At 38.8% G+C, this 18,999-nt stretch overlaps 1 protein-coding gene across 1 annotated transcript in view; it reads left to right on the top strand.

Moving 5' to 3' along the window:
- The window catches only part of asph (aspartate beta-hydroxylase), a 37,332-nt gene extending 19,119 nt beyond the window's left edge, over window positions 1–18,213 (top strand). Inside the window, exons 4-14 of the mRNA XM_059345313.1 lie at window positions 2,981–3,255; window positions 5,261–5,302; window positions 7,179–7,676; window positions 9,877–9,991; window positions 11,337–11,444; window positions 11,656–11,687; window positions 12,349–12,501; window positions 13,422–14,208; window positions 15,202–15,249; window positions 15,376–15,423; window positions 17,751–18,213. Coding sequence (XP_059201296.1) covers window positions 2,981–3,255; window positions 5,261–5,302; window positions 7,179–7,676; window positions 9,877–9,991; window positions 11,337–11,444; window positions 11,656–11,687; window positions 12,349–12,501; window positions 13,422–14,208; window positions 15,202–15,249; window positions 15,376–15,423; window positions 17,751–17,758 — 2,114 coding nt within the window. The 3' untranslated portion in view covers window positions 17,759–18,213. The remainder of the gene's footprint in view (window positions 1–2,980; window positions 3,256–5,260; window positions 5,303–7,178; window positions 7,677–9,876; window positions 9,992–11,336; window positions 11,445–11,655; window positions 11,688–12,348; window positions 12,502–13,421; window positions 14,209–15,201; window positions 15,250–15,375; window positions 15,424–17,750) is intronic.
- The last annotated feature ends 786 nt before the right edge of the window (window positions 18,214–18,999 follow it).

Here is an 18,999-nt window from a genome sequence, read left to right as displayed (position 1 = left end):
CTTTGTGATATTTTTGTCTTTGGCCCTCAAATTGGACCGGCATGAGAATCATAACTTGCAGTTGCTGTTGTCTTTGTTCACTTACTTTCACAAAGAGGCTAGTTTGGATCAAAGGGACAGTTTGTTCTGGTCTTCAGGTGGTTCTTTTGGCCCAGTCAGCCTTCAGCTTCCTTTTGCACTATCCATACCTCTGTAACCATCCCTGCTCAAATTAGCTTTCACAAATTCAACTTTCTGTTTGCTTATTAGCATTATAGTGCATGCTTCCATGCATGTCCTGTGCTTCTTTTGCCCCCTTTATTTTCATCTTTTTTATTTTCCCCTTTGTGTCCTCTTTGTCACACTCCTTATGTGTGTTGTAGCCAGTCTCTCTTTAGCTTACAGCTCAATCTTTGCTAAGTCCTGCCCCTTCGTCGTTAGCCACAGCTGTTGGAGTTAGCATGGAGCCCACACATCATTAACTGCACTCTTTTTTTCTTTTTTCTTGATAAAGCAAAAAATAATTTCACATAAACCGATAGAAGGGTCTACAAAATGCTTGTAAAGGATATACCCAGAATGTCAATCTGACCAAGCAAAGAAAGGGGGTTAAAACAAGTGGATACTAAATAAACAAATACAGATTAGTGTAACAAGTAAACCATCACATCATCTGGCAATCGAGACAGAAGACAACGAGATTAAAGAGGAAAACGCAAACAGGATTTATTCAATAAATCAATAAAAAGCAAACGCACTGTGCATACATTCAGTTTACCTTCAGTAGCTAGCCTAGCATAGAAGTGCTAGTTAATGGTGTGCTGTGCTCTACTAATGCTGGCTCCACAGGTTTTTGCACCCATCTGAACAAACTCTGTCAGTTTCACTACTGCACATGCCCCAGGCACAACATTAAAACCGTTGAAATGCACAAAACCAGTCTGAAAATGAAGAAAGTCCTAAACAATTGCATAAGTTGTGGGTCAGAGCTGGAGGATGCAGTGATACGATTGGCTAGTCTGCTATCAAGGGGCAAGACTAAGTTTCCATTACATTTACAACACACAGAATAGTAACACCTATTTTAAACTAAAGTGTCACCAAAATACTCTTACAGTTAAACATCCCACTGGCTCACTTTCCGCTGACAAATTCTTGCTTTCCACCAAACTAAATGTGTATTTACTATGGAAGAATTATCCTATCTTTATTCAAGAGCGTAGATTTTCAGTTTGAGAGCATAATTTGTCTTTCTCGTGCTCAGATTTGTTCTCCTCATGCTCACATTTTGCACTCGCACTCAGATTTCTGCTGCTTTCTTTCAAAATGTGTGCGTGCACTTAAAAATCACATGCTTGTGCTCACATTTCTTCTTCTTGGACACAAACATTTCGCTCGCACTCAAATATGTCCTGTGCGCGCTCAAATCTAAAGTCTACGCGCTCAGATCTCAACTCTGCGCTCTCAAAACTTTTGTGCTTGCACCCAGAACACAAAATGGTGTGTTTCACCAGCCAATAGGGAGACAGCTAGAGTTTGGCCCCGTCTTGGGTGCGTTCCCTCACCTTTTTGAGCGCTCCGTAGAGGTATATGGTCTGTTTGTAAAACTGCTTCTCTCTTAAAATACACCAATTTACATTTAATTTATATTAGGGAGGAGAACAAATCTGAGCACGAGAAAGACAAATTATGCTCTCAAACTGAAAATCTACGCTCTTGAATAAAGATAGGATAATTCTTCCATAATTTACTGGCATGTGGTTGTGTCCACATGGAGACCAAGCTTCAGTTTTCTCTAATATGTGTATCTTAACTCTGTCTATGATTCTAAGGCTGTCTCCACATGAAAATGAGTGTCAGTGCGGAGCGTTCAGCTCAAAACTGAAGTTATTCTATTCATGAAGAACTCTTAAATTCAGCACTAATAGTCTAGATGGAATTGTCCAAAAAGTGAAAGTGAGGAGCATTTATGGGTACAAGTCGGGAACTGGCCTACTTTACTTATTTCAAGGGTGCTGAATCCCAAAAAAAATGGTTCCTAAACGAAATTTTTAGTTTTTGACCTTCTAATTTGCATATCAAAATGGCGGCCGTTGGTCGTTGGACCATTGTCCCTTAGTTTTTTTGTAAGTAGGCAATCAAAGATGAGGAAATTAAGTTTCTAGATCTATAGTCTAGAGTCAGAGCAAGGATATAGTGGAGGCTCAGTGTCTTTTATTTTTATATATATATCTATCTATCTATCTATCTATCTATCATCTATCATCTATCATCTATCATCTATCATCTATCTATCATCTATCAATAAATCAATATCACTTTTAAATATTCCAGTTGGTATTTTGCATATATATAAATACATAAAAAAGACACTGAGCCTCCACTATATCCTTTTTCTGACCCTAGACTATAGATCCAGAAACTTAATTTCCTCATCTTGATTGCCTACTTACAAAAAGACTAAGGGGAAATGGACCAATTTGGTGGCCATTTGATACAAATTAGAAGGTCAAAAACTCAAAATTTCGCTTGGGAACCATTTTTTTTGGACTCAGCACCCTTGAGATATGTAAGGTAGGCCGGTTCCTGACTTGTACCCATAAATGCTCCTCACTTCTTATAGAAGGCCTTTATTCTGAAATCCATCTAGACTATAATGTGAAGTTGTTGGTGATCATGTGTAGACAGCTAGACTCTTATAGCTGCTTATGATAAAGCCTTAGAAGTTCCCTCGCTGCCTAATCTAAGCTTAAAACTCTCTTACCTTCTCCTCTTGTTTCTTTCCCTCCTTTTTCCTCCTCTGCTCTTAACCCCCTTTATTCTTTCATTGCATCTTCCGCCATTGGAATCCTCCTTTCTCTCGTCTTTTTATTTGTTTTTTTCCACTTCCTTTCCCCACACTGTTCCATCCCCCATCCATCCACACATTGTGCTCCCAAACTTTACCCTCCATCCATCCACCACCCCTCCCCCCCAATCCAACCCCCTCTTGTTTGCGTAGGCCTGACCAGTGAGGGCGATGGTCAGGGTGAATCCAAGGTTCTGGATTGGTTAGAAGAAGTGGAGGAGGGCAGCTCTGATTGGTTAAATGGTTTCTTCACTTTCCTGTACGGTCTGATAAACCCCTTGGAGCCGCTGGAGGAGGAGGAGGAGCACAGAGCCTCAAGAGGACTCGTGGAGGCACAGGAGGAGGAGGACGAGGAGGACGAAGATGAGACAGGATTCAGAAATAGAGGAGCGAAAGATGATGGAAATCAGGGTCAGAAGATCGTCATAGTTGGCCTCCATAACCAATAGCCTCAGGCCAACTGCAGCAGCCAACATATCCAAGATAATGCACTTTCTGAACCAAAAGCCACAATAGAAAACAGCCCAAGCTATATAGTGTCGGGAAAACTGATCCTACAATAGGTTATCTGCTGATTTTGGCAACTTAATCTGGTCAGTAGCTTTGGATATGGATATCTCCAGTCTGACATCATGTCTTAGACCCCTCCCATTCCAGGTTTCACCCACTGCAACCCCCTAATGTTGTCAAACTTGACAAACTTTTTGAAGACTTTTCTATGACGATGATCCCTGTGCTGGGATATGGACATGACACTCAGGAACACTTTTAGAAGTTATTTATTTTTTATTAACATCTTTTTCTGGGCCAACCTATTTGCAGCCAATAGCACTAATGACAAAATGTAAAAAAGAGAATTTGCACATGAACAGCTGCTCTCTTTTACTATTGCTGCATGCCATAAAAATTGATCCTCAACATTTCCTCTGGACTCTGGGACTAAGCATGAATTTGCACTCTTTAAATCTAAAGTTTAAGGCTTTTGGTTTGGTATTGGACTGCCTTTCTACCTGGTATTAACATACAATGTTTTCCTGGATAAAATGCATTGATGCAGGTGTAAATTCACCCTGAACTCATTGCAATGTGTCATGCTATCAGAACATTGAGACCACGCCTGGAGCTGGTCTTCTTCACATTGACCGAAGCCAACTAGTTTGTTTAATCCAATGTCCAGGTGTGTGACTGTGCACAGATAGAATCCATCCTTGTCTAAGTTGTTCTCATGCCAATTGATTTGTGTTCTGGGTCAAAGATAAGAGTCAAGTGATGCTGAGAAGAGGCCTGTTTGATTCCTTACGCTACAAAATGCTACAATTTTAGACTGCTGAAACCAACTGAGGGTGTTTTGTCTGGTGCATGAGACAGAAAAATGCCTGATTTAGGAACCGGCTCTTCCTGTTCAGGGTGTGGTGACTCCAGGTTTGGCTGTTTAGAGGAATGAACCTGCAGGCTATTGATGCACCAAAACTAATATTGGACGTTTGTGAATTGTACTGGGGTTAAAGGAAGACTAACAAGGTGGGGTGGGTTTTTTTGTTTGCCACTAGAATAACAACGGGTGCAGCCAGAGCTGGCTATGCAAGACTACAGCCAGTATTGGTCAATATTAAACATAAATGATATATATAAACATACACTACTGGTCAAAAGTTTTAGAACACACCAACTTTTCCAGAATTTACTTGAAAATGATGCAGTTTAATGTCTCAGTGTACTCTGAAATTAATGCACATTTGCAACATTTAAAATTCTTGATTGAGCATGATAGTGTTTTGAAAGTAAAAATAAGATTCAAAATCACATTTTATGTTGGACTAAAGGACTAAAAAAAGATACAAAATGACAAAAAAAGACACAAAAATGACTAAAAAGACACAAAATGGCTAAAAAAAGACACAAAATGACAAAAAAAGACACAAAATGACAAAAAAAAGACACAAAATGACTTACAAAGACATGAAAAGAATTCAAAAATGGACAAAATAGCCCAAGACTCCATAGAGTTAAGTTGTTAACCCATTTCTTGTTCCCTGAAAAAGGCCTACTTGTATAATTCTGAAATGTACATTATTTTTCAGTTTTGGTTAAGCTTACCTTTTTTTATTTACCTCTGGCAGTTCACCACTTACCTTTGGACCCTTTCAAGCTGTTCATTGGACTTGAACTGCTTGAATTTCAATAAAAAACTGAAAAAATTGGGGTGTTCTAAAACTTTTGACCGGTAGTGTATATAGCAACAGTGCGGTTTGCTTCAGCATTAGCTTCATGTTCCATTTCTAGGTGAGTTCAGGTGTAAATTGAACTGATACTGGACAGCAGGAATGATGACCGATTATGTAAAAGGTCTAATCACTTGAGGCTGTGAACGATGAAGGTATAAGCTATAAAAGAGCCCAGTGTGGTAACTGTTGTCTTTGTGTTAAACATCAGATGAAAAACCTGCAGAAGCAGCCAGGAGAGGAGCTAAACAAGGTATCGTCATGCAGCAACAAGCATGAGTCTGTGCTGTGTTCTAGTGTGGCTGCACTAATGGATCCGTGTGAAATTCTCACAACTCGGCAATCTTAGATCCAGCTGTTCTTATTTGTGCCCCAGAGTTATTAACCCATGGCTAATTTGCTGTGATTTGAAAAGGTTTGGCCTAATTCTGTGAGTGATTGGTATGCAACCCAGGTTTAACGTACAGTACAGGCCAAAAGTTTGGACACACCTTCTCATTCAATGCTTTTCCTTTATTTTCATGACTATTTACATTGTAGATTCATCAAAACTATTAATGAACACATGTGGAATTATGTACTTAACCCTCTATGGTACGGTGTTGCCCTCAGGCAACATTCCCATTTTTGGCCTGTCAAATTTCTACAATGCATGTTTTTGAGTGATGCGATACTTTAAAAAAGAGGGAAGAGTATAGGGAACCAATAGCAATGCTTTAATTTGTCACATGACCTCCAGGAGGCCATATTGAAACCCTTTTTTGCAGACTTTTCCAAAGGAAACAGCTTTGTCATTTTGCGCTACAAAAAATCACTCAAAACATCATTTCCTGGCCCTTTTCCATCTGGAAAAAAAATATTCCTACTGATAGATGAGTTAAACTTTCATTTTTGATAGTCTCATACACTTAGACTGTCATTTCAATGGGTCGTTGGTTTAATGACAAGAAACCAGTTGAAAAAGTTCCTTTTATAATGTTTTTAAATTTAAAGTGTTATGTATTGTACCCTGTTGAAGCTACTGAATCTTTTACACAAGTTTATTAAATAAATTATGTTAAAATTAACTTTAAAAACTTTCTTTTTCACTTGTGCACTGTTATGGTACAATGTTGCCTTATGAGCAACAAACCCCAAAAACTTCCAAAAGAAAGAATTATAAAATTTCTTCGGATCATGTTTTAGTCTATTTTAAGACAAAAAAACACTCCAAACATTTTGTTCCTAACTGGCATCATAATGCGTACCATAGAGGGTTAACAAATAAGTGTGAAATAACTGAAAACATGTCTTATATTCTAGTAAGCAAAGGGTGGTTACTTTGAGGAATCTAAAATACAAGACATGTTTTTAGTTATTTCACACTTTTTTGTTAAGTACATAATTCCATATGTGTTCATTCATAGTTTTGATGCCTTCAGTGAGAATCTACAATGTAAATAGTCATGAAAATAAAGAAAACGCATTGAATGAGAAGGTGTGTGTCCAAACTTTTGATGCATTTATGTAAGCAGCATTTTACTGTCGTCAAGGTGGAGCTAATTAACTACTTAACATGGCAGCTAAATGTAGTGAAGTACAAGTAAAAAGTTAGATAATTGGAAATACACAAGTTTGAGTCGACATACCTCAAAATTGTACTTAACCCTTTATCACGCAAAGAACTATATTTGGTAACTTCAGGTAATATTTTGAGAAAAAAAGTTGCAAATTTACGAGAAAAAAAGTGGGAAAAAACAACTTTTTTCTCACAGATTCACCACTTTAAATCTCATAAATCTGCGCATTTTTTTTCTCGTAGATTTGCCACTTTAAATCTCTTAAATCTGCGACTTTTTTTCTTGTAGATGTGCCACTTTAATCTAGTAAATTTGCAACTTTTTTTCTGGAAATATTTACAACCTGTACTGTAAATACTTTGAGTTTATGGATAAAGAAACTGGTGTCAATCCGGATTAATCTACAAAGTCTACTCACAACTCTTAGGATAAAAAGTAAGAGTATGGCATGGAGCTGGTTTATCATTTTTTAAATTTGTCTGCAGACAGTTGCACGCCAGCCTGATGAGTGGTGGATTTGCGCATGGTCTTTGAACTATAAAAACTATTTTTTACGAGTGGTGAAACCACAAACGGTGTTGTTACTCATCCATCCCAGAAACCTCTCCGACCAAGGATGTGGGCTGGAAGCTCCGAGAGGCTCTAAAGCAGCAGCTGGCCATCATTCACGAGCGCGTGGAGGCCAAGAAGCTGGCCAAGATGGCTCTAGCTGAGGTCAGACAGCTCCTGGCCAAGGAGGAGGAGGAGAAGGAGCTGGAGCTAGGGAGGAAAGAGATCACAGCCAGAGTGAAAGAGAGAGTGGCCATCAGGCTAAAAGAGGAAGAGGAGAAGATGGAGAAAGAAGAGATGGAGAAGGCTCTGGTGAAGCTCAGCAAGGAAAAACAACTGGCAAAGGAAGAAAAAAGGGAAGAGGGCAAAGAGGAGCAAGAAGGGGAGAAGAAATCAAAGAAAGGAGTTGAGAAAGAAGAGAAAAAGGTAGAGGGGGAGGAAGACAAGGGGAGAGGGAAAGAATCTGCCAAAGAGATAAGAACAAGGATCAAAGCTGAGAAATCTGAAAGAAGAGGCAGGAAATGAATGATGATTAGGTTTTAGAGGAATATTTTGATCCAAAAAGAAGCCAGAGCTCGCCATTTCAGTGTTACACTGGCCAAAATGTTGCTGTTGCACCATTTTTCTGTTAAATTTAATATATTTGTCGTAATTACTTCCATTTCTTGCCATTTCTGGTGCTAGCTAGCATGCTACTAGCTAGAGAGAGACAAGGGGAGAGGGAAAGAATCTGCCAAAGAGATAAGAACAAGAATCAAAGAGATAAGAACAAGAATCAAAGCTGAGAAATCTGAAAGGAGAGGCAGGAAATGAAGTGAGATGATTAGGTTTTAGAGGAATATTTTCATCCAATAAGAAGCCAGAGCTCGCCATTGGCCAAAATGTGGCTGTTGCACCATTGTTCTGTTAAATTTAACATATTTGTCGTAATTACTTCTGGCCATTTCTGGTGCTAGCTAGCATGCTACTAGCTAGCTAGAGAGAGAGAGAGACTGGAGGGCCAGTGATGATGCAAGAAAGACAAGGTTGCATAGTTTGTGGATGTCAACCAGTGCTCTACTGGAAATGTTCTCTTTTTTTTTTGATTTGTGAACTAACCAGTTGGGATCGCTAACCACTAGTATAGTTGCTTGTTTTTCACAGTGTACTTTAGTTGAGGGTTGGAAAGGGACTGGGATGATTAGGAAGGATTAGAGATTGGTTCTGGTTAATATTGGGGGTCAGAACAAGCATGGAAAGATCCTCAGAGTGTTGATAGTTAGGGTAATGTAGTGTTCATGACCATGTTTAGATTTGATTAGACAGAAATTTAGATTTCCAAGTGGAGAAAATGTTGGATATTCTAATGTTTTCAGTCATAAATGTGTTATTTTTCTTTTGCCAATAAAGTTTCTGGATCCCTGTTGGTGCCTCATTTCTAGTGGTGAATGCTGTCTATGTTGCCACCAGAATGCATGCTGGGAAGCTCAGAAATAAATGGAGCTCATACACTTTGAGTCTTTATGACCTCAGACCAACATTCAGTTTTTGCACAGAAACGCCAGTTTAACTTTTGTTTTTATACATTGTATCTTGTTCGTACCAAGGCTGTAGGTTTGGTTTTAGTCTCTGTGGGGACACGTCAGGTGGACACTTCCTTTCCTCCAATGTGAATTTTTATGAACTAACTAGTACCTTTTTGGATCAATTTATGGTGAAAATGTCTTAATGTAAAGGAAAATACCAAATTCGGGCATTGGATAACAACTCAAAAGCCATACCATATTATATTCCATAATCTTTTAAGTCTCCTAAATTATTGTCAAATATTTATAATCCTGTAGATCAGCTTCTGTTTGTTGTCCCTGCTAAGTCAACACACGCATAGGCATGATTTTCCATCTTTTATGTGTTTTTTTTCAGGACAATGCCCTCTTCAAATGTGAGCCTAATCATGTCTCTGATACATGTTTTAATTTGTAAACTAATTTGTAAACTTTTTGAGACTTAAATGACTTAAATGACGTGTTTCAGCAAGATGTTCAAAACATTCTGCACATTCAGAATATTTGTCACATATTTGCTCTCTGAGGATTTGGGGGTTCTGAGGTTTTTGGTTTTTAGTTTTAATTTTGTTGTGAATTTTTGTTTTCAAATTCAGTTAGTTTTAGTTAGTTTTTATAGTGAGTTTGCTAGTTTTAGTTTAGTTTTTATTAGTTTTAGTGTTTTTTTGTAATGGGCTATATATTGGGTGCCAGATTCAAAGAGGTCATAATAAATTTTGCCTTTGTTTCCTTTGGTTTATCATCTCAGCCCCAATAAGGTTATTAACTCTTACAGTTCTGGGTGTTTTGTATTTTGGTTCTAGTGTAAACATCCCAGTCTCAGTAAACAAATTCACCATGTGTTGCATGTTCAAATAGAAACACTGAATTATGAATGAAAAAAGTTGACAAAAACAAAAACTAAGGACATTTTCACTATAATTTTAGTTAGTTTTGTAACCACAAAATACAGTTTCAGTTAGTTATCGTTTTTTGAAAACTCTAGTTTTTTAGTTTTCGTTAACTATAATAACCTTGGTCTTTACCTTGCTTATGTACAGCTATCCCTTGCTTCATCCATAGAAGTGACATTTCAAACCCCAGTCAGTAAATATTGTTCAATGTGATCAATGCCACAGTATACACATGCACATCCTGTATGTCTCTATAGTGCACATACATCTGTTTCCTCCCAGCAACATGTGCATTCATCTCATGTAGGACTGAAAGAGAAGGCTGTTGTGGTCACGTCCCGTAGTGAAGAAGCTGCTGCACCACTGGAGACGCTCCGAGCTGAACCCACACCAGAAGGTACACACACTATCACACACACACTCTCCCTGCTGAGTCAATACGGGGACATGTAGATAGTGGGGACACAGGTGCTGGATGGTGGTGATGTCCCAGTGTCGCTGCTCTTATCACTTTCTATTTGTTCTGGGTTCCAGTATGGCAGCATCTCATGGATATCACAGCTCACACTGTGTAATGTCAACCTATTAGAGACAAATATGATCAAATATGATTTGATAGCAACATGAAGAACTTGATTAAATGCCATTAGATACAATTTAAAAACATATACCATCTACTTGGTTTTTAACTATTAAAGCTCCAGCTGGCACCTCAACAGTGAGCTGATTTTGTGTGCCACTTTCCCTCATAACCATGATTTTTCCTAAACCTAAAGTTATTGTAGTAACATCACTTTAACCCTTTGATGCACAACATGGGTCTAAAGTGACCCGACTGAGTTTTTATTTTTCTATATCTTTGCAATAAATTAATTTCATCATTTAATATTCCAGGTTTTCCTAAATCAACTTGTTTTTGATCATCAAAAATCCTAATTTTTTGTTTTAATTTCTTACTTTTTGAATAAAAACCCTTTCTGTATCACTACGCTTCTCATGCACAACATGGGTCAAAAACTTCATTATGGGGGTATTGTGTGTATAATTTTAAGGAAAAATGAATTGAATCAATTTTGGAATAAGGCTGAAACATAACAAAAAGTGAAGCGCTGTGAAAACCTTCCAGATACACTGTATGTGTGACAAAATTATACATAAACATGTTAAATATATTAAATATGAGTGTGGAAAGTAACTATTTGAAACAAATCACTATTATTATAGTATTAGGTCATTTAATTTTAAATCAACTTTGGATGAATGAGTCAATTTTGACCCATGTTGTGTATTAGAAGGGTTGTCCATATGTTGTGCATCAAAGGGTTAAATGCATACTTTTAAATTAAAAAAAAATATTTGTAAAAAAAAACCAAAAACAAATAAATGTGGGGGTACTTTATACTTAAACATATAACTTACAAGGCATATATGCAAACCTTTTTTAAAGATGCTGAAGGACAAAAATTCCATAAAAAGTCAGCCGGAATGAAGAACGACCCTCTTCCCCCTCAGCAGTTTTACTGGAGAGGCACTTTTACTTTACTACCTAAACAATAAAATTGTTTTTATAGAAGAAATTGAAACCAAAATTAAACACAGTATTAAAGCACACAAAGTTGAAGAAACTGCTCCATAGCTTTCCTGCACCTTTGTGATAAAGCTGCAGTGAGTAATATTGTAGTATTGTAATATTGTGCTTGGCTAGAAAAGAGTGCTTCAGGAATGTTCTGTCCTGTCCTCAGCTGTTGTTGAGCCTGAGCCTGAACCTGAACCTGAAGCTGTACCTGTGGAGGAAGTGATTGAAGCTGCTGTAGCAGAAGACATTGCTGCACCGCCACCGCCACCACCAGGTATGTGCTCCTCATCAGTCAAGGCTGGCACTTTAATAAATGCAGAGAAAAAGGTTATTAACTCTGTAATAAATCCTTCTGTTCGTTGGATAACCTTCACTTAATGTGACATAATGGAAAATGTCTTTTCTCTAGCTGATATGTGTCAATGTGGGACATTCTGTTTATTATATTTTAGTATATGACTCTTCCTTGTGCTTGTCCCTTCTAGAGGCTGAACCAGAGCTGGTGGAGACTGCCGAGGTTCGTACTCTCAAACTTATTTTTCATAAAAACCATCCGTGGAACTGTGTCCAATCACTGAGGGCCATTTATGGATTCTCTTTCAATCTTTACCTTTTCTGTTGAAGTTTAACTTGTAAAATTAAATGTATAGAATGAGCTCCATATTTAATTAATTAGAGAAACACTTGATAAATACAGTAGAGGTTGTAACTGATACCCTTAAGGCAGCTATTCTCAACCTTGGGGTCGGGACCCCAATTGGGGTCGCGAGATGATTTCTGGGGGTCGCCAAATCATTTTGGAAGTCAGCTCTGTCTCCACTGTGTTAAAGTGTTCATGTGTTAATGTGTTTTAGTCTTTTTGGTCATTTAATGTCTTTTTTTTTAGTCATTTAGTGTCTTTTCTGGTCATTTTGTGTCTTTTTTTGGTCATTTTGTGTCTTTTTTTAGTCATTTTGTGTCTTTTTTTTGGTCATTTTGTGTCTTTTCTGGTCATTTTGTGTCTTTTTTGGGTGATCTGAACTGTGCGGGGGGTCACGGACAACATGCATGTTAAATTGGCGGTCGCGACTCAAAAAGGTTGAGACCTACTAACTTAAGGAATAGTAATGGTAATAACTTGAAACTTAAATGATCTATATACATCAAGTGTGACGTGTGGGCGCTGTATTCCTTTCCAGGTGATTGAGGAGGATCCAGAGGTGCTCGAGGACGAGCCTGCCCCTGTGGAGGAGGAGGAGCCTGCCGCTGTGGAGGAGGAAGATCTCCCAGTGGAGGAGGAAGATGCCCCGGTGGAGGAAGATGCCCCGGTGGAGGAGGCTCCTGTAGAGGAAGTATGTAGTTTTGGGACTGGAGCTGTGATTCTGGAGGGTTAGAGCAGACAGCGCTAGAAATAAAGAGATGGATTCTGCTCAGTTAGTCATTGGGTACCCATTACCCCACGACTCCTTCTCTTGAGGGTTAGGGTTAGTGTTTCCATTACAGTCCAATACCTGCTAACAGGCTAACAGTTAGCTCTATAGCAGTACAGTGTGTATGTGCTAACAGGCTAACAGTTAGCTCTGTAGCAGTACAGTGTGTATGTGCTAACAGGCTAACAGTTAGCTCTGTAGCAGTACAGTGTGTATGTGCTAACAGGCTAACAGTTAGCTCTGTAGCAGTACAGTGTGTATGTGCTAACAGGCTAACAGTTAGCTCTGTAGCAGTACAGTGTGTATGTGCTGCTGCTGCAGGAGGTGTTCAATTAGCGATCTCTGTTTGTTTACAACAAGCACCGGACACTCTGTGCACAGTTAGCGATGCTGGTTAATTCACGATCACGATGCTATGATCAGCGGAAACGCTGTGCATAATTAGAGATGGCGGCCACAGTTGCATCTCCCGTGTTTAATCCGTTGCGTATGTGATCACGGTCTAGTAGTATACAGCTTAGTATGATTGTATGAAAACAACTGCAAATTTATGCAAGCATCCATTGTACATAAGAAGTTTCATAAAAGATGTCATATCATTTTATAATCACCAAATTTACCCTAACACTGAAGTACATTTACTGTAAATGTTGCTGCGGCAGGAAATTGTAGGACATCACTGGCTCCTTTCCTTTGGTGAAGGATGCTCTTGTGTCTCCTAGGCTTCAGGAGACAACAGAGGAAACCTCCCAACCTTTTGACCCCGTGTTTCCTCTGATGTCACAATGTGTTTTAACGGTAAAGATGTGTAAATGTCGTCTTTTTTCTCTTTGACATTTCAGGCTGTTCCAGTTGAGGAGGTTGCTGAGATGGTGGCAGACCAGCCTGAGGAGGAGGAGCCTGCTGTGGAGGAGCCTGTAGCAGAGGTGGAGGCTGCATTCGGAGAGGCAGAAGAGGTGGCTGAGGCTGCTGATGAGGCAGAGGAGGAACCTGCTCAGGTGGAGCAGGAAGAGGAGGCTGCTGCTGAGGAGGAGCCAGAGGCCGAGGCCGAGGCCGTAGAGGAGGAAAGCGCTCCTGTGGAGGAAGCTGTTGAGGAAGCTGCTGAAGAGGAGGAAGCTGTCGAAGAGGAGGCTGCAGCTCCTTCAGAGGAGCCCGCTGAAGAGGAGGCGGCACCTGCAGAGGAAGCTGTCGAGGAGGAGGTGCAAGAAGAAGAAGAGGCAGCTCCTGCTGAGGAAGCAGCAACAGAAGAGGCAGCTCCAGCAGAAGACGCAGCGGAGGAGGAGGAGGCAGCACCTGTTGAGGAGTCAGCTGAAGAAGAGGAGGCCGCTCCTTCAGAAGAGGCTGTGGAGGAGGTGGCAGCAGCAGAAGAGGAGGAGGCAGCACAGTCAGACGAACCTGTTGAGTTGGCTGAAGAAGAGGAGGCTGCTCCTTCAGAAGAGGCTGTGGAGGAGGCACAGGAAGAGGAGGAGACGGCACCTTTAGACGAAGCTGAAGAGGAGGAGGCTGCTCCTTCAGAAGAGGCAGTTGAGGAGGCAGCGGAAGAGGAGGCAGCTCCCGTAGAGGAGGCAGTAGAGGAGGCAGCAGACACAGAGGCAACTCCAGAAGAAGTAGAGGAGCAGACAGAAACAGGTAAGAGTGAAAAGAGGAGCTGTGTAGTCAGGATATCCAGCTTTAACATGGATCACAGCTTTTAGCTTAAAGAAAAAGTCCAACAAATGAATCCCAGTCTCCTCATTACAGACTTTACACATCAAAGTGTGCTTGGGGTCCTCCACAGTACTTTTTTGAGTAAATGAAAAGTGAAAAAAAAAAAAAAAAATGTGTGTTGTAGAAAGATTCACCAGACCTCTGTAGCTCCTCGTCTGGTGGAGGAAAAACTATAATTTGTTATCCTTTTTAGACAAGTAGTGCAATACTTAATAAGTGTAATACGCAAATGGTTATTTGGGAAATACGCACAAAGTGTTGACCAGCATGCTTTGGACAGCTTTATGCTGAAAAGCTGTGGGCCAAAAAAACCAAGATCAGAGGCAGTTTAACACTAGCTAGGCACTCGTTCCCATGACGACAGTCACCATGTCTGAACTGTTGGCAGACTGGAGCTGAGGGTCACCAGTCCATTGCAGACACATTCCAGATATCTGGCATGATAAAGCATTTTGTTGGAGAGGTCCAGTCAGAGGCCCTCATTTATGAAACAAATGTACGGCAGAAAAGTTGCGGTACGATCATTTCTACAAGGCTCAGCAAGGCACAAAATGACCAGAAAAGACAGAAAATTATCAAAAAAAGACACAAAATGGCCTAAAAAGACACAAAATGACCAAAAATGACACAAAATGACAAACAATGATTAAAAAAAAGACACAAAATGATAAAAAAAAAAGACACAAAATTGCCTAAAAAGACACAAAATGACCAAAAAAGAAACAAAATGACAAACAAACAAAAAACACACAAAAAGACCAAAATAAGACATTAAGTGACCAAAAACACATTAACACATGAACACTTTAACACAGTGGAGACAGAGCTGACTTCCAAGGTTGAGAACAGCTGCTATAATGTGTTATTATCAGATACGTAGTTTGTTCATGGTGTCAAATGTTTTGTGCTCCACAGTCACAGAAGAAGAAGTAGCACACGAAGAAGAGGAGGCAGCAGAAGAAGGTAGATACACACACACACACACACACACACACACACACACACACACTCACTGTACATTTAATGGGGTAAAAGCTTTGTGAGGTAATATCATTAGTCTCATTTTATAATATGCATATTTCTTTCCAGCAGCAGAGTTTGCTGAGACAGAGGAACAGATTCAGGATGAGCCCACAGGTAAACACTCTTTATTTAATGAGTAATATTTAATGACATTTTCTTGATTGTTTATCCATTAAAATGTCCAAACTAGAAAAAAATGTATTGGTAACGCTTCATTATAAGGTCCTTAATAACCATTAATTAACAAGTAATAAGGCATTGTTCTCGCTTTAGATCCAGTAGTTGCAAAAAGCATAGTTAACTTATAGTTCACTTATAATAGATGAGCAATAAAGTATATTTTAATATCAATAAGCAAACAAAATCAGATTAATAAAGGCATGGCAAAGACATAATGGGTGGGTCATGGGTGTTTGTAATGCCATTATTAACACTTATTAACATTATTGTGTGTTTATAAGCTTATATAAGCATCTTGTAAGGACTTACTTATTAATTAATGGTTATTACAAGGACCTTAATATAAAGCGTTACCTATATATTTTTTCTAAAGCCAGAGGGTGACATCTTGTTTTGTTCGACCAACACTTCAAAACCCCAAAAATATTCACTGAACAAAAGAGAAATATTAAAATCTTAAGTTAGCTTAAGAATGTTTATAAAATTATTATTATTATTGGAATTTTGTTATCAAAGTAGTTTGCAGTTTATTTTCGATTAGGTGTTTTGTTGTGGACAGAGATCTGAACTTGAGTGTTTTTTTCCATAATGTAGGCAGCTTTCTATGGATGTAGTTAAACTTGAAACTTCTATGTACATTTGTATTAATTTATTTATTTTATTTATTTATTTATTTATTGTTGTTTGCACTTAAAAAAACATTCAATCGTTAGGAAATAACAGTACAAGAAACAGTAAAAAGAAAATGCAGGAAAGATCAAAAAGCCAAAAAAACAAATACAAAGGTGTAGAACATCTATAGGGATTTTTTTGAGCTTGGTCTTAAAAGTATTTAAAGAGGAACATGATTCTGTTAGATGTTTTATGTCATTCCACTGCACCTTGATAAACAAATGAGAATTTGGCAATAATGAGAATTAAACTCAAAGTAACTATGACAAAAGTTAGGTAAAGATGCAGGAAGGCAAATTACTTTATACATAAGAACCCCTGTTTGATACTTATTGACCTCATAGATTGTAAGTAGTTGCAATTGTTTAAATAATGGTTTAGTTTATGAGCTAAATAATGTTTTCTTAATGTTCCTGTATTTATGGTGACTGGGAGCAGAAACTTGTGAAACACGATGTGATAGAGAGGTGATGATGGCGTGAGGCCACAGCAGCTGATAGGCAGCTGCACTTTGGAACACATTATCTCTTCTTTCTTTCTGTTTTTTTTTTTTTTTTTTTTGTTTTACAGCTTTCCTGTGCTATAGTTGCTTCAGCTGTAAAATAAAAAAAACAATCCCAGACATGAAGGAAAAGCCATCAGGGGTTACTTTTTGCACATTTGCCTTAATCACACTTCTCAAAAACCAACATATTTGCATTTTATCATGAATTAATGCAATCTCTTTATTATCCTTCCTGTACAGATTTAGCCTTTACGCCAGACCTGGGCATTGGGTGGCCCGCGGGCCACATCCGGCCCATTGGCTGTCCTTGTCCGGCCCGCATGAGGTTACCAAGAAATTAGAAATCAATATAACCGCAGTGCTTTTATTTTGAAAAAAATAGCAAACATTAGCATTAGCATTAGACCTAACAAGCACTTTTACTATAGTTAAGACAACAAATATAGCCACTAATATATATGACAGAATAAAATAAACTTTAACAAACCTTGTGTCCTGTCAGTCAGCCACTATAGAAGCCTTTTGATACTTTATATCAACTTTATATGAATTACTACGCACTCGTTATTATTTACCGTTCGTTCTACCGGTTATTTCCTGTCACTACCTTTCAAAATTAAAGCACCCGTTTTACACTGGACGGTGCCTTTTCAAAATAAAAGCATCACAACATTGTAAAACACCTTAAAAAATGTACAAACATGAAAAACAAGCTATATAATACAAAAACACCAATAGGAACCTTGCTAAAGGTCATTTACAGTTGTGTTTAAAATAAATGTTAAAGTGATATAGTGATTGGAGTATTTACTACTTTTTACTGCTATATTTGATTTACTCCACATTAACAGTCTCATCATAACATGTGTTCCTATCAGTAGCAGCTCAAAACCAGATAATTTACTGTATTTTATAAAGCGATTACATTAATATTGAGCAGAATTTAGTTCAGAGTTTTGGTCCGGCCCCTGCAACCTTCGTGGTATTGGTCATGTGGCCCCTTGGGGAAATTAATTGCCCACCCCTGCTTTAAGTGTAACTGTGTCAGCACAGTGACTTGTAACGTGTGTTTTTGTTCCCATAGAAACGTAGAGGCTGCTGCAGTCGCCGTGGTGACGGAGCAGGGACCCACTGAGCTACATCAGCACCAATCTGAGCATGCTCAGAGCCGTGATGCAGCTCTCCACCTCCAGAGAAACAATGGTTCTACCAACACACTCTCCCATCTGTCTGCCCCTCCCTCTCTCTTTTCACACCTTCCTTTTTAATTTTTCTTTCGGTGTAAATGTGAGCTAATGGATGAATTGTTTACTTTGGTACTTCCTGTTTTTACCATTCTTGTTTTTCTTTGAATCACCATTCCTTTTTTGTTAAGTAGAGCACCTATTTCCTTTTTTTTTTTTTTTTGTGTTCAGAGTGAGTTATCTCTCTGTGACTGTGGCCACATGGTCCGGCCATGTGAACTGTAAATGTGCTCTACTTGTAGCCAGTCTACCGGAGTCTTCTTATCTGCAAGAGCTGTGTCATTAAACTGGTGTGGAACTTTGTCTCTGATGTAGTTTGACAACAGAATTCAGCTCCAGGAAGTCAAAGTTCATCGCTGAACCACAATGTGGCAGTTTGAAATCAGTCTAAGTGAGACGATTCAGGTTTATACTCAGCCGTGAGGTGTTTGACTTTGCAGGTTTAACCCATTGAAGCCTGGAAAGCGTTTACGTCGTTTTGTAGTATTTGTATAAGCTCTCAAATACTTTTTGAATTTCATTTCTATCTGCTACAGAGGCTGAAAAATCTATTATTTAGTAGAAGCGTTGACACTTCTGATGAATTTCCAGAAAAACTTCAGGTTTTAGGGGCTGATTTTAAAATCGCCCAGAGGTTTTACAGGAAGTTTTAGGCGTCAATGGGTTAAAAAGCTTCACAGATTCAAAACTTTTGGCTTGATGGAGGCAACAAAATATTACCTATCAAATTAAAAGTGTAATTTTCTGTCCCTGCTGCAGTGTGAACTCAGAATTGAGTGTAGTTCTGCTCACGATGATGTAGATTCTATGCAAAGCTGACCTCCCTCACCAGTTTATCTACCACTCAGTATGTGTCGACTCCAGCATGAGCTGTGTGTGAATCCAGAGAAAGTGTGTGTGTGAGTGTGTGTGTGTGGATGAATTCCTCCCGTATCCCATGATGAGCTTGTTTTTGTGTGTTAACTCCTCTACTAATCGATCCTTTCTGTGAGCCGTAGACGTCATGAGACTGTCGTTTTTTTTGAGACTGTTTAACTTCTTCTTGTTTGTTCTTAAGCTACCTTTACCTCTCTTTGTGTTCTGTAGGTT

This window comes from Centropristis striata, chromosome 11 (assembly GCF_030273125.1).
Source record: "Centropristis striata isolate RG_2023a ecotype Rhode Island chromosome 11, C.striata_1.0, whole genome shotgun sequence".
NCBI classification, from domain to species: domain Eukaryota; kingdom Metazoa; phylum Chordata; class Actinopteri; order Perciformes; family Serranidae; genus Centropristis; species Centropristis striata.
Note: the sequence above shows the minus strand (reverse complement) of the source record. Positions and strands in the feature narration are given on the sequence as shown.